At 43.2% G+C, this 14,175-nt stretch overlaps 1 protein-coding gene across 4 annotated transcripts in view; it reads left to right on the forward strand.

The window, feature by feature from the left end:
* Positions 1-6,827: 6,827 nt before the first annotated feature.
* Positions 6,828-14,175, forward strand: part of Gria3 (glutamate ionotropic receptor AMPA type subunit 3) — a 291,265-nt gene continuing 283,917 nt past the window's right edge. For 3 of the 4 annotated variants that reach the window (XR_007830168.1, XM_051141057.1, XM_051141060.1), the window contains exons 1-2: positions 6,976-7,300; positions 8,449-8,607. Coding sequence is in view for 3 of the 4 variants with exons in the window: in XM_051141057.1 (XP_050997014.1) it covers positions 7,210-7,300; positions 8,449-8,607 (250 nt within the window). In the remaining variant the exon portion in view is untranslated. Of the gene's footprint in view, positions 6,847-6,975; positions 7,301-8,448; positions 8,608-14,175 lie in introns of those variants that run through there. The other variant, XM_051141058.1, reaches the window with a different exon arrangement.

Raw genomic sequence — 14,175 nt, forward strand, 5'->3', positions numbered from 1 at the left:
GGCATTTTGTAAAATAAGAGTTATTTCTTTATTAGTTTCTTACCTTGAACACTCAATATACTACAAGTCACTCAGCTCTAATCAGTGAACTATCAAACTGTGACATACCAAAGACTAGACTAAAGCAAGATGTCAGGAGCCTCTAATATTTGAAGAATAAAATTATTACTGTTCACATTTGTCAGGGAGCAAATCCATAAAAATATATATTTTAGGAGTTACTATGGCTATTTCCATATTTTTTCACCTTAATCTGGATTGATATGTGTCAATCATATAAGTTGGTTGGGGAAGGAAATAAGTGATCCTATACTAAGCCCTGTGAATGGGGACATAGTTATCACACACACGTGCATGCACACACACACACACACACACACACACACACACACACACACACACACACACGATACACATTACGATGACTGATTCTGACAATTTAGGACTGAATGTGGCATTATTTGGCTGTAGGATTGGATCCTGAATAGTCATAGTATTTTGTATGAGCCAATACAAAATGATGTAACACAGATATGAAACCAAAGAATGTTCCAGCTATTTTGCCTTCATGCAAGAAACAGAAAAAGGGTCAGGGAGAAAGGAATTCCTGCATCAAATTGTTGAACTACTGAGTCAAATCGATTGTGAAGTTAGCTGTACCTCTTGGCCTTTCAGGTGTATGAACCAATGCATCTCTATTATTGGTTATATGAGTTTTAGAAGTGTGTGCTTGCCTGCAGCATGAAGCATCCTAAATGATATAGGAGATGAAAGGGTCAATGTGTGGTCACTGGCTCCAAGGATGCTTAAAGAAGGTGCTGTAAAAGTGTTTAGTGCAAGGACGAAAGTGGGAGATGAGGGATATTAAAACTAAACGATCACTTCAAAATATCTGTATCCCAAAACCTCCTAAAGATGCCTTCAGGGCAAAATTCAACCTCTAAACACTCATGCAATGTATAAAAACCAAACCATTCTGAAAATATTTCTGATACATGATTATTCCCTTGAATACTGATTACTAGGTATGACTGCCTTTTAGAGAAGTTGCTATAGCTCCACCTCTGGGTACAGTAAACCCCAATTCAAATGGTTTCTCTCCCGACACACAGATATACTCTGTTAGAAGATGCTCCAGCTTAGCCCATGCCTGCCATTTCAACCACAAGAAAGTCTACCTACACTGCACAATTCCAACAAAGTTTCCAGAGAGCTTATAATATAGAAAATATAAGATGATAGAGAAATCAAGTAGGTCTGAGGTTGTTTATGTGTCATATCTAACCCAGTAAAGCTCCAGATGTGGCTGAATCCTCTACTCTCCTGAAGAAAAAGCAAACACACACACACACACACACACACACACACACACACACACACACACACACGCTATCCATCTAGACATAGAAATTGAAGAAATAACCATAAAAAAATCAGTTGCTTTTAACTTCGTGGTCTGACTAGCATCCAGTTGAAATTTGGATAATATTTCAGATCTCGGAACAATCCCAGCTCACGGAATTCCAGGACTGTATAACATGAGTAGAAAGTGAGCTTAGAAGCTGCTTTGTTTCGCTGGGTTTTGAAGTGGGCTGGGATTGGATCTAAGTTAAAAGGGAAACCTTGATTTCCCGTATGCAAACACCCTCCTGTGTGCTGTCATGAAACCCAGCACGTACCATTTTCAGATCACTTACCATATTGTATTGTCATTGCCAGTGAATACATCTGCGCTAGACTTGAAATTCATTGAAAGCAAAAATTCTCTCACTCTTGTCTGTCCCCGCTGATTAGCATAGCCTGTCATAAAGCAGGTGGTCAATAAGTGTTTGTTGAAGAAATCGAAGTTTCAAGTCAAATGACAGGAAAATCATCCTCCCATCGAGCAAAGAAAAAATATCTTGGTTTTTATTACCTTTAAAAGGTATAGAAATAACCTTCCAATGAATCAGGATGATTCCAGTTGCTATTTTTCTTATTTGTTAGATATCAAGTTAGCAAGCATGAGGCTTAATATACAGCTTCACAATCCTAAACCCTCCCAGCCAACATTTCTTTCTGCTTATCCAAATGTACCTAACCCAAGCCTTAGTGCACTATAAATCTCACTAAAAGAAGTACTCTTCACATTTCAATAAGAACTGTAATCAACTGGGCTGGGGGGGCAGTTCTTTTGTTTTGTTCTGTTTTGTTTTTACTACTTAATCTGTATTTCACAGCCAGCCTAAAACTATGTTGCAAACCATAAAACAAGCACATAATCCTAAATCTAGTGGCAATTTTTGTGTGCTCCAAAAGGACAGTTAGATTTGAGTCTTTGTGTGTGTGTGTGTGTGTGTGTGTGTGTGTGTGTGTGTGTGTGTGTGTGATTTCTTATGGCTATGAAGCTACTAATATAATTTCAGGCTTGCATTGGAAACTTAGATATGAAGTTCCAAAAGTGTCTCTTACTGCTCCCTTGAACAGGAGACTGATATCTAAATAAATCACACGTGTAATGCAAGCTTATCAACCAACAGCAATATGCAACTACCACTGTGCTACCCCTCTTGGTTCAGATGAGACTAGACCAACAGCTGCCATTGACAGCAACATTAAAAGATGAAAGAAATGAGAATGGGGAGTAGGAGAGATGAAAAGAGCAAAGATGGGCAGCATTCAGGTTGATGACATTGATGGGAGATAGATTTGCCAATGCAGAGACATTGGAGGGTCCCTCTTTCTCATATCTGTTGTTCCTGACTTACTCACAGTATTCTCCAGGTCAAATGACAGTGGAGGTGGCCACAAATCTCTTCTTCCAACTTTTCTCATGACTGCCCAAGCATAGATAGGGATCTCCCTGGTTTCAGGAGTGAAGCAAGGTGTGCTGAAAGCCACCAACCATTCCCCAACATGAAATATATTATTCACCCACCTAAAAGCAATACTGAAACCTTTGGGTCATGCATTCAAATGTCTTACTAAAACACCAACTATTTTATCTTTTTTTATTATTAATTTATTCAAATTACATCTCAGTTGTTAGCCCATCCTTTGTATCCTCCCATTCCTCCCTCCCTCCTGCTTCCCCCCTATTCCCCTCCCCTATATCTGTGACTGAGGGGCACCTTCTCCCCCTGTATATGCACATAGGGTATCGAGTCTCTTCTTGGTGACCTATTATCCTTCCTCTAAGTGCCACCAGGCGTCCCCATCCAAGGGACATGGTCAAATATGGGGCACCAGAGTTTGTGTGAAAGTCAGATCTCCTTCTCCACTTAACGGTGGAGAATGTCCTGTCCATCGGCTAGTATGGGTAGGGGTTCAAAGTTTACTGCCTATATTTTCCTTGGCTGGTGCCATAGTTTGAGGAGGACCCCAGGGCCCAGACCCGCCTGTAGTTTTCCAGGACCCTCTGGATCCTTCTATTTCCTCATTCTCCCAGGCTTCTCACACCTAAAGTCTCAATAGGATGTCCTCCCCTCTGACCCACTTTCCTGGTAGGTAAAGTTTTTCAAGGGGACGTACCCCTTGGACTAGTGTCTCGATATAAATGAGTATATACCATTTAACTCTTTTTGCTTCTGGGTGAACTCACTCATTATGATAATTTCTAGTTCAATCCATTTGTCCACAAATTTCTGAAATTCCTTGTTTTTAATAGCTGAGTAGTATTCCATAGTGTAAATGTACCACAGTTTCTTTATCCATTCTTCTACTGAGGGACACGTAGGCTGTTTCCATGTTCTGGCTATTATGAATAAGGCAGCTATGAACATGGTTGAGCATATGTCCCTGTTGTGTGCTAGTGCATCTTCTGGGTAAGGAATAGCTGGGTCTTGAGGAAGCCCTATTCCCATTTTTCTGAGAAAGCGCCAGATAGATTTGCAAAGTGGTTGTACTAGTTTGCATTCCCACTAGCAATGAAGGAGTGGTCCTCTTTCTCCACATCCTCGCCAGCATGTAGTGTCAGTTGAGTTATTGATCTTAGCCATTCTGATGGGTGTAAGATGGAATCTCAGTGTCGTTTTGATTTGCATTTCTCTGATGACTAAGGAGGTCGAGCATTTCTTTAAGTGTTTCTCAGCCATTTGATATTCCTCTGTTGAGAATTCTCTGTTTAGTTCTGAGCCCCATTTCTCTATTGGGTTATTTGGTTTGGTGGTGTTTAATTTCTTGAGTTCTTTATATATTTTGGATATTAGACCTTTGTCAGATGAAGGGTTGGTGAAGATCGTTTCCCAGTCTGTAGGCTGTCGCTTTGTTCCCTTGACAGTGTCACCTGCCTTACAGAAGCTTCTCAGCCTCATGAGGTCCCATTTATTAATTGTTGACGTTAAGGCCTGGGCTGTTGGTGTTCTGTTCAGGAAGTTGTCTCCTGTGCCTATGTGTTCCAGACTCTTCCCCACTTTTTCCTCTAACTGGATTAATGTCTCTGGTTTTAGGTTGAGGTCTTATAAATAAATAAATAGGCATACAGTGACCCAAGAAAGAGGTTGTCTAAATGTGACACTTTAGTATTAAATTGTCACTGCCTGCCATTAAAATTTTAGTAAAGATTTGCCTACTGGATTGCTTCTTGTCTCCAGGGACTGCTGTAGAGCTACTTTGGGAAGATTTTGCTGTGGACCAATGATGAAGATGTAGAAGAGCCTGGGTTTATGAGGAAGCGTGATGGGAGAAGGGCGGATGGCAATGCTAGGGGGTTCTGAGAGCAATTTCCAAGGTGAAAAAGAGAGAGGTAAGTTTGGAAATCAACATGTATTGATTCTTCTGTGAGTCAGATAGTGAATTAGATGCTTTTACAGGCACCATTTTACTTAATTCTTACAATAGCCTTACAAAGAAAGAAAAAATGATAATATTCACATTTTGAAGACAAAAACACTAGGATGTAGATTCCTGAAGGTGATTAAGGTCGCATATTACCTATGTGTGATGGCAGTTAGATTTGAACCTGTGTCACTCTCCACATTTGTCAAGGAATAGTCAACCTTGTCCCTGCTAACCCTGTGCCTCTAATGTCCCTTCCACTGGAAGGAGTGTCCTCCAGATCCCAAGTTTTTCCTTCCCTCCAATAATGGACTGTCAAAATAGAGACAGGGGATTTGCATGAATGGTAGAGTTAGAGATCAGGCATTGTCAGAATTGTCAGCACTGTGGGAAGAGCTGAGAACTACTTTTCTGGTTGCCACAGGGTTTTGAGGCTATTTATTCTCAGCTCCATTCTATGCATTCCTAAAGTCAAAGACCTGGAGTGATGAGTGTAGCTCCCCTGGTCCCTGGTCCCTAGCCCCATGCATATTTAGTTTGCTTTACTCTGGCACAAAAGCTAATTCAATCCCTTCAGACAAGAAGGTAAGGAAAGGAAAACAGAAGATGTAGGGAGGCCAAAAATCTGTAGTTTCCAGAGTAGCCATAAGGTCAGAATTGAAGATGTGACAGAAGATACCCCTTTGTCCCAAGAGAGGAATGGGGTTATGGAAAAGAATATGGAGCAAGAAGATCATACAGAAGATGCTGTGAAGGAGGCTAGTCCTTACCAAGTGCCAGGATGAGCTGTAGGAGTTCCTAGGTTCTTTTCTCCTCTTAGCTTGGAGAAAGGCAGTAGAGTTGGGAGAAAATGATAATCTCTGAAGTCTGCACTCTAAAGTCAACATTAAGGAAGCAAAGCAACTGGGGACAGTTTCCTCCAGCCTTAACTTTCAATCCCCACCCCCATCCCAGCTCACTCCCACACTTCTCTCTTTGGTCTGCAGGACTGAGCGTCCTTTTCATTAACCTTTTAGCTCCCACCTCCATACACATACTATTTTCTTATACCCTCCAAAGCAGTCAGCAGTCACAGCCCCCGCAGCTGGCAAACCTGCCTCAGCACTTGGGTAGGGGGAGGGACACACCTACCAATGCTGCGGGGATCGGGAAATGCGGATGGGTGGTTGTTCACTTGCCCTCGGATCTCTCTCTGCTGTAAAAGCTGAGCTGAGCGGCTGAGACCAGGCATGCGCAGCATCTTAGGGCGCATTGTGATAGGAACTGCTTTTCTGAGTCTCTTCACAAAGACTCAAGAGTAGCCACTAGCCGCCCCTCAAGACCCCTCGTCTTTAAGACACAAATACAAACGTAGAGACAATGCAGCTTTTTTAAAAAGAGGAAACTGGTTGCAGCTTGAAAGTCTGGTCCACGTGAGGACTGGTGTATTTCTGTTGATCCCATCTCCCGTGTTGACAAACGCCAGCGCCTAGGCTTTGCAGTCCAGAGCTGCAGTTTGCAGTGGAGCTAAGCGGTGTGCGGCTTTAATTCCACGTCAGATCAACTTTGATCAATATCCCCCTACCGGCCCAATTGGAAGAACCCAATTCACCGGAGCTGAGCCTCTGAGGCTTTTAGCTCTTCTTTCCCCCTCTTTAGATCCACCATCTTCAGGGGTGGGGGAGCCCTTTGGCTTTCTTTATAATTTCTTTCTTATTTCTTTATCTTTCCCTATTTTGTGTTTGATTTTGTTTTTCACTGTTTTTTTTTTTTTTCCGGTCTGGTTTTTATTCTCTCTCTCTCTCTCTCTCTCTCTCTCTCTCTCTCTCTCTCTCTCTCTCTCTCTCTCTCTCTCTCTCTCTCTCTCTCTCTCTCTCTCTCTCTCTCTCTCTCTTTCTGTCTGTCCGTCCGTGTCTCTCTCTCTCTCTCTGTCTCTCTGCCTCTCTGTCTCTCTCTCTGTCTCCCTCTGTCTCTGTCTCTGTCTTTCTCTCTCTCTGTCTCTCTCACTCTCCCTCCCTCCCTCCCTCCCTCCCTCTCAAAGAAATCGCTTTGGGGAACCCAGCTTGCAGCCAATGAACCTGCCTTCCAGATTGGTGTGAAGACAGAAGTGAGGTGGGGGGGCGGGGAGGGGGTGTGAGAGATCCTAGGGAGGGAGAGGAAAAGAGGAGAGAGAGGAAGAGAGGGAGGGAGGGAGGGAGGGAGAGCGAGAGAGAGAGAGAGAGAGAGAGAGAGAGAGAGAGAGAGAGAGAGAGGAAGAGAGAAGAGAGGGAGAGAAGAGAAGAGGAGGAGGCGGCGGCGGAGGAGGATTAGTGTGGGGTGGAAAGGAAGAGTGAGCGAGCAAGAGCAAGTTGAGGGTTGGGGGTGTAAGAGCCGGCGAATTCTTTTTCTTTTTCTATTATTATTTTGACGACTCTCGAGTTGCGCCCATGCTCTTGTCAGCTTCGTTTTAGGCGTAGCACGGCCAGGCAGAAGAAAATGGGGCAAAGCGTGCTCCGGGCGGTCTTCTTTTTAGTCCTGGGGCTTTTGGGTCATTCTCACGGAGGATTCCCCAACACCATCAGCATAGGTAAGCTCCCTAGAGCCAGCCAGAGGGGGCCAGGCTCTTCTGCATCTGAAACCCACTGCCCTAGTGGGGCTGGGGCTATTGCAATTCGAGTCCCTGTCCTGCATGGCTTGGGGACGGTGACTAGGGATAGGGGACAGAGCAGAGATCTTGGGGGACCTGAGCTGCAAGGAGCTGAATAGTATGGGGAGCACCCGAGACGGGAAAGGGGGTCTCCTGCGGCTAATGCAGGTAGATGGCCAGGTTTTCTGAACTGGCCAAGGAGCAAGGGAGTCAAGCTGGAGGTTGGGATGCTGCAAGAGGCTAAGAGTCGCGGCTTTCCAGCTCGCTGTTCTGGACTTTGCCAAGGCATGCTTGCAGCCTCTGGAAGTTGTCCCAGGGTGATACTGCCTGTCTGGCCGCTCCAGGACGCATAACCTGGGCCCAGGTCGTCCTGTCCCGCCTCTCTGGCTCCAGTGAGACAGGCTAGTGTTAGAGGAGATGGAACCCGCTTTGAATCCCCCAGACCAAGGAAATAGCTGGGTGAATGGAGGATGGGGTAGGAAGTGGGGGTGATACAAGGAGTTGGGCAAGCAGGGAAGTCACACAGACTAGGGATTCATGAATTGCTGCTGTGTCTGTCTGAAGACAAGCTCGAGCAGCCAGAAGGGAGTTCTCCCAGCCTCTGCCTGTATTTACAAGTAGAGAAGTTAGAATTGTTGCTTTTATTGATCTAATTCCCTGTATTGTTATGGGAGAAGGTTGGGACAGCAATGGGAATGAAATTGTTTTTCTTCCCACCCTATCCCTGTACCCCAGGGGAAAATGAGCCAGCTGTGGGGATAAGGGTGGGGGTGGGGCTGCAGTCCGGGTTTGGGGGACAGGCTCTAGCTTAAGAAAGGACCAAGTCCCATTTTTAGTTCTTTCATTCTACCCTACAGCAGGCCCCTCTCCCCTTTTTACCTTCTCTTTAGTTTCCTCAGTGTAGAAAACCCAGGTTTTTCACAGTGGCAATCAGAGTTTCCAAGTCTTGAAAGACACACAGGTTGAAAAATCAATCCCCAGTTGAGCTTCCCAGAAACACTGAGGTGCTGGGATCTAAGGCTTGCTACTTTCGAACTCATCCTAAACTGGGGGGACACAAGCCAAATCTCCATTGCCTTTGCTTGTAGGTGGACTTTTCATGAGAAACACCGTGCAGGAGCACAGTGCTTTCCGCTTTGCTGTGCAGTTATACAACACCAACCAGAACACCACTGAGAAGCCCTTCCATTTGAATTACCACGTAGACCACTTGGATTCCTCCAATAGTTTTTCTGTGACTAATGCTTGTAAGTAGCTCTGCCTTGGCTCCCTTTGGGACCTTAGAGGACCTTATTTGCATTTGTTTGTGATGCATGGGGGGGGGGTCTGACTATGTGTGCGCTGGAGGGGGGGTGTGATTGCCTCAATAAGCAGACTGAGGCAGTAGTCAATCGTGGGTTCATGTTGCATGCATCAACCTTGAAGGATTCTGCTGCGGGGCTGAAAGCAGTGGGCAAAACTCTGTGGTGAATTATGTTTGATGCAAAACTTTCAGTTTCTTCCCTGCTAAACTGGTGTTCCCTCCCCCGCACCCTTTTTTGTTGGGGGGAAAAGAAAGAAAGAAAGAAAATAGCATGGTTGTTCAGGGAGATTTCAGATGAGATTTTAAAAAAGAAGCAACAGCAGCTCCTTCCTTGATTGAGTCAATGCAGGGCATACAATACTTGAGTGTTAAATCTGTGTCTGGTGGTAGGAATGAGCTGGGTTTAATGATTGCCTGACACATAGGAACAAAATATGAGAACCCTGCAAACAAGTGACCTTGAGGAATAGATCAGGCTGGATTCCCTGGCCTCTTTCTGTCCTACCCAGAGAGCTCCGATAGGAACTGATAAGACTACAAACTGATTGCAAGTGATAAATGCTTGTCAGCCTGAAAGGAAGAGGAAAGACAGTGAGTGCTCAGGTGAATTTTTGGTAAGCCAATCATGCCTGTACCAGTGTGCTCGTGCACGTGCACATGCGCACGCGCACAAGAGCACACACACACACACACACACACGATTGTTAAGGACAACACAGTTCTTAATTTAGAGCAAGATGTTGGTTGTGGGAAGAGGCTTTGAAGCAGGAAAACGAATACCAAAAAGGAGAATTTCGTCAGCCCCAAAGCAGAATCTGAAATCCCTAATTGTACCCATGATTATCTCTGGGCAAAGAGGAAATTTTAGCAGTAAAATCACAGGGACTCAAATGGCTAATAGTTTGTTGGACACAGGTTTTTGTTTTGTTTTGTTTTGTTTAGCTTGAAAGGAATTTTTGTGAGAAACACTGAATTCTTCAGCTAAGCTTACTTTATTTCACTACAAGTTTCTCCCAAATGAAGCCAATTAACGCAAAGTATAACTTGTTTCTCTGGATGAGTGTAGTTTGAAAGCTGAAGTTTCATTCCATTTTGATAAATGGTATTTGTGTCTGGTCGAATTTAACTTTGCCTATGACTTTCTTCAAATCCTTTCATCTCAACAGATATGCAATCCCTAACAATCCTCAAGTGCACATTTTCCTTGGATTTAAAGACTTGGGCTGAAGGGAAGGGGGAGTGCAGAAGTACTTTTCAAAAAATGTGACAGTTATCAGTCTGCATAAAAATTTAACTGAAGGTGCAGATCCCTTTACAAACATGTTCTGAGACCCTCTCTATTTGACATTCTTGGTTTTCAAACACTGACAAAAATTTATTAATTTTAGTTAAGTGTCAAAGTTGCAAATTGTCTGGCTCTCCTTTGAGTTTGTCTTCTGTGATCCCCAATCTTTCCCCAGCATTTACAGGGTACATTTGATTCTTAATCCTGCTGCATTGTGATTGCCTCAAGAAACTGAATCTCAAATGCAGTTCTCTAAATTAATCAATTAGAACAGATTTTAAACCAAATACATGAAACTAACGGGGTGTATTATTATTATTAGAAGATAATAGGTATTTCATTTCATTTCCATGTCTTTCCACTGGTGAACACTGAGCTAAGAGGGCCTTTTGGTTTCTTAGGAATGATTGATTTCTAAAGCTTTTGGTCCTCTTCTTATGATCAAGCTGGTCTGACACTCACCAGTCTACCTCCAGCTATCAAAACCCTACCTAGCAATGGTAAATGATCTTTGCTGTGAGAAAAATCACCCAGGTTTAGGGAGAGGTAATAAGTCACCCATATTGGTGTTGAATTGTCTTAATTCCTTACCTCTCAGAGCAATAAGGGAACAATGATGGGAAAGGAAAAGCAATTGATCATAATCTCTTAACTTGACTCCACAGCACTATTTCTTACAAGGCTGGGTTATGACTGCGCACTTAGAGTGTGAAAGAAGGGTTAAGACCAACTAGGCAGCAAGAAAAACAAAACCAAAAGGTAACCTCCTCCATAGTTCTGTCAAATATTCACATATACAGGCACAGACATGGGGCACACATGGTAAAACAATCTAGAAATCAGTGATGTGTACCCAGCTGCCTGTTGCTCTCAGAATTTACAACTAGCTAAGAAGAGAGTGGAGAAAAGCTGCCATCTTCTCTTGTCCCTGAAATAGTCACATCTGAAAGTCACAATTGTTGAATGGGAGTTAAATCTCAAGGCATCCCCTGGCAGCTGCTGCTTGATGACTTGGCCTGAGAAAGATTTAATCCAACTGTAGCCTCTGAAAACAATGGTCCGAGGGGACAGAGAGACCCTGGAAATGTCTATTTTCTCCCCTATGGCTTTGACTGTTCTTTTCCTTGTGGAAGTGGGAGTCAAATTTTAACACTCCTTGAACCAAGCAAATGACTGGAGATGCCAATCCTCCAAGTGATTCCTTAATTTTACAGAGGAAACAAAGAACTCCAGTATCCTCTGGCCTTCCTGTCTGTGGAACTCTAGCAAAAACTTCAGATGAGTCCAAATCTGCTCAGGTACCGCTCCTATCTAGATCAGTATGGAACTGGGCTAGCAAAAATTCAAGAATCTTCCTTGTGGTCAGGCTTTTTTCTGCATCTTCAATCCCAAGGCAAGCACATGCTTCCTAAAGCATAGGTATGCTGGTAAACAGAAATGTCAGTGAGACAAAAACAGTCATGCTTTCTGTGTGTGCCCTCTGCTTTCCCTCTGCATTGTCACCTTGCTCCATACAATGTATTCAGAGGTGGAAGTCGCTCTCTCACACTGAATCCAAGACACTAGCAAGCAAGCTCCCCCACCCCCACCCCACCCTACCCCAACCCACCTCGCCCCACAAGCCTCAAGATGTTTGCTTAAGACAGACTCAAACTTCATTCTGTACCTTCAGAGGCCAATAAAAGCCTCCCTGGTTTTGAAAGGTGGTTCAGTCAGGATCTTACCTCAGAGGAGAATTGAAGTTTCTCAGAGAGACCCATCTGATTTAAAGACCATGTTCCCGTCTCATTGGCACTAACAGTTTGCTGCCTTACTTTTCAGTTTAGCTGGGGAAATGGAGAGAGAATGATGCTGTGACTAAATTGGTTTCAGTATGCGTGCATCTACAAACATCCATAGGCACACACATGATTAGTGCGTCTGAAAAACAATGCACAAACATTTTGTAAGTTACGGATCTAGCATTTAGGGGTGGAAAACTAAACAAACCAATTTGATCATTCTCAGGCTTAGAAGGGTATAGAAATATCAGGAGCCTGCTGGGTCCCATGGTGTGACTTTGCTGTCCTGATTCCTTAGGAAACACTGCTAATTCCCTTGAAGTCCCCTCCTGTGTCTTGCTGCTGTGCACTTGTAGTGCACTCCACACTACACCGCCCCAGCCTCTGCAGTGTCAGCTCATTAGCACACAGATCTCATATTCCCTCTCTGCACTGTCATTGCAAAAATTGCTGTTGTACACCTTTACAGCCAACAAATGTGCTCGTGGATTACGTACTGTTTGCGAGAAGCAGGGGAAAGGCAGATGTAACCTTAAAGGTTATTCACCACAGAATTGCACTTTAAACGAATTGGCTTAAATAAAAATTTGTTGATGGAAGCTTCGTGTTGGTGGTGAGGGTGAAAGTGGAACTTCAGAGTACAAGCTCTGATGGAGCTCCAGGCAAAATTCCTTTTGTCAGCTAAACCTAACCTATCAACTGCAAATTTTTCTTCTATTAATTTTTACAAGAGACTTGAAATATAACTGCAAACTGAGAACTTGCTCCTTTTATGAGTGAGCATGTTTTGCTACTAAGTGTACATAGCCCAGACAGGCTTCTATCTCCTACCCACAGAGTCACAATCTAATTATCTAATTGCTCTAATTGCCAGGAAGGAGCCACTTAACCATTTAGGTCCATTTGGAAAAGAAATGGCTCTCTTGATCACAAGCTCTGCAATTTCATGGGTTTTGTTTTGGTTCTGAGTATTTCTCTTCTTCATATAGGCATATAAATTAAGGGGAAGACCCTGAGATCAAGGCTTCTGCCCTCCAATAGATCTTCAAGTCCTAACCTTTATCCTCTCTGGCTCCACCTCCCCCATCACTGAAGGATCCTTTGCACATTTGCTGCCCTGCCTCCTCTACTCCTGGCTAGTCCTCAGGAATCTCACTAGCTTAGCTCTCTTGGTCCTTTTGGCCAGCTGGCTTAGTCCACTGAAGCAGAAAAGTCGCCTCAATGGTGCCAGTCAAAGATTTAAGTCACTTTCTCACAAGGCTTATTAATTTTTTTTCTTAATCTATGTTTTGTAATAGAGGAGGGAGGAAGTTGAGGCTGTTCATTTTGGCCATAAAAGTATCTGGCAATCAGCAGGCTGTAAAGGTGAGCTTCCTGCAAAGCATATTACCTCTCATACAAGACAGCTTCCTATTGATCTAATAAGTGAAGGCATGTGGAAAAGAAGGGTTTGCCAAAAAAAAAAAAAAAAAAAGGAAAGAGAATTACTCTGACATTATTCTATCTGTGCTCACTGAAAAATGGGCCATTGAAAAATGGGCTGTGAATTTTCCTTATCTCTACTTTTTAAACTTGTTTTTTCTCCTAAATGAAACTAGTGTTCCATATGTCGCAAACATTTACCTAAATAGAGGTTATTTTCTTAATTGTCTATTTCCCTCAATGTTCCCTAAAATTGAGTGAATAGTGGGAGCTGCTTTGTGGTTTTGGCCCTGAGATATCTTTATGGTTATGCATATTCAGAGATGAGTGACGGGTTCTATCTTGACAGATTGAAAAATAAATGAAGGTGCCGAGGTGTCGTTGTTTGTCTTCCTTTCTGGACAGGAGAGTGGTTGTTTTTACACAACTGGTTTAAGGATTAAAAGACAACAAAGATTTTAAGCAATGACTAAACATTTAAGAGCTAGATTTCATTACTTTGGAGGGGGTGGGGGGCATGGGGGATAAGATAAATATCCTTATCCAAATAATTTGCCTTTTGATTTCTTAGATAGGAACCACAAACATTTTAAAAGAGCTTTTGTGAAACCATATATCTCCTATGAAGATCAAGAAAATGATTTTTTAAACCACATTTTGACTGAATTCCTTTGCATTCTGGCACTTTGCATCTAATTAGATGAAATGTCCAGGGGAGAGCACCATAAAAACAACTAATAGGAGCAATAGGTATACTTCAACAGAACAAGGAAGTTGTACTTGCTTAAAAGCAACTCCCTCCCTCCTGAAAGCTGCTCAAGAAATGTCCAAGAGTTTCAAGTAGTCTCAGCCTAAAGCCCAGAATCAACACAGAGTTAGGGACACTGCCTTTCCAAAGAGTCAATGCTTAGCAAAATGATAATGTGGGCAGAAATTGTCTTTTTCATATTGGTACTACTTTTATCACCATTCTTTTTCTTTCTTATTCTGGCTGACCAACTCATGCCTATTAGATGGTCTCTAA

Source organism: Acomys russatus, chromosome X (assembly GCF_903995435.1).
Source record: "Acomys russatus chromosome X, mAcoRus1.1, whole genome shotgun sequence".
Classification (NCBI taxonomy): domain Eukaryota; kingdom Metazoa; phylum Chordata; class Mammalia; order Rodentia; family Muridae; genus Acomys; species Acomys russatus.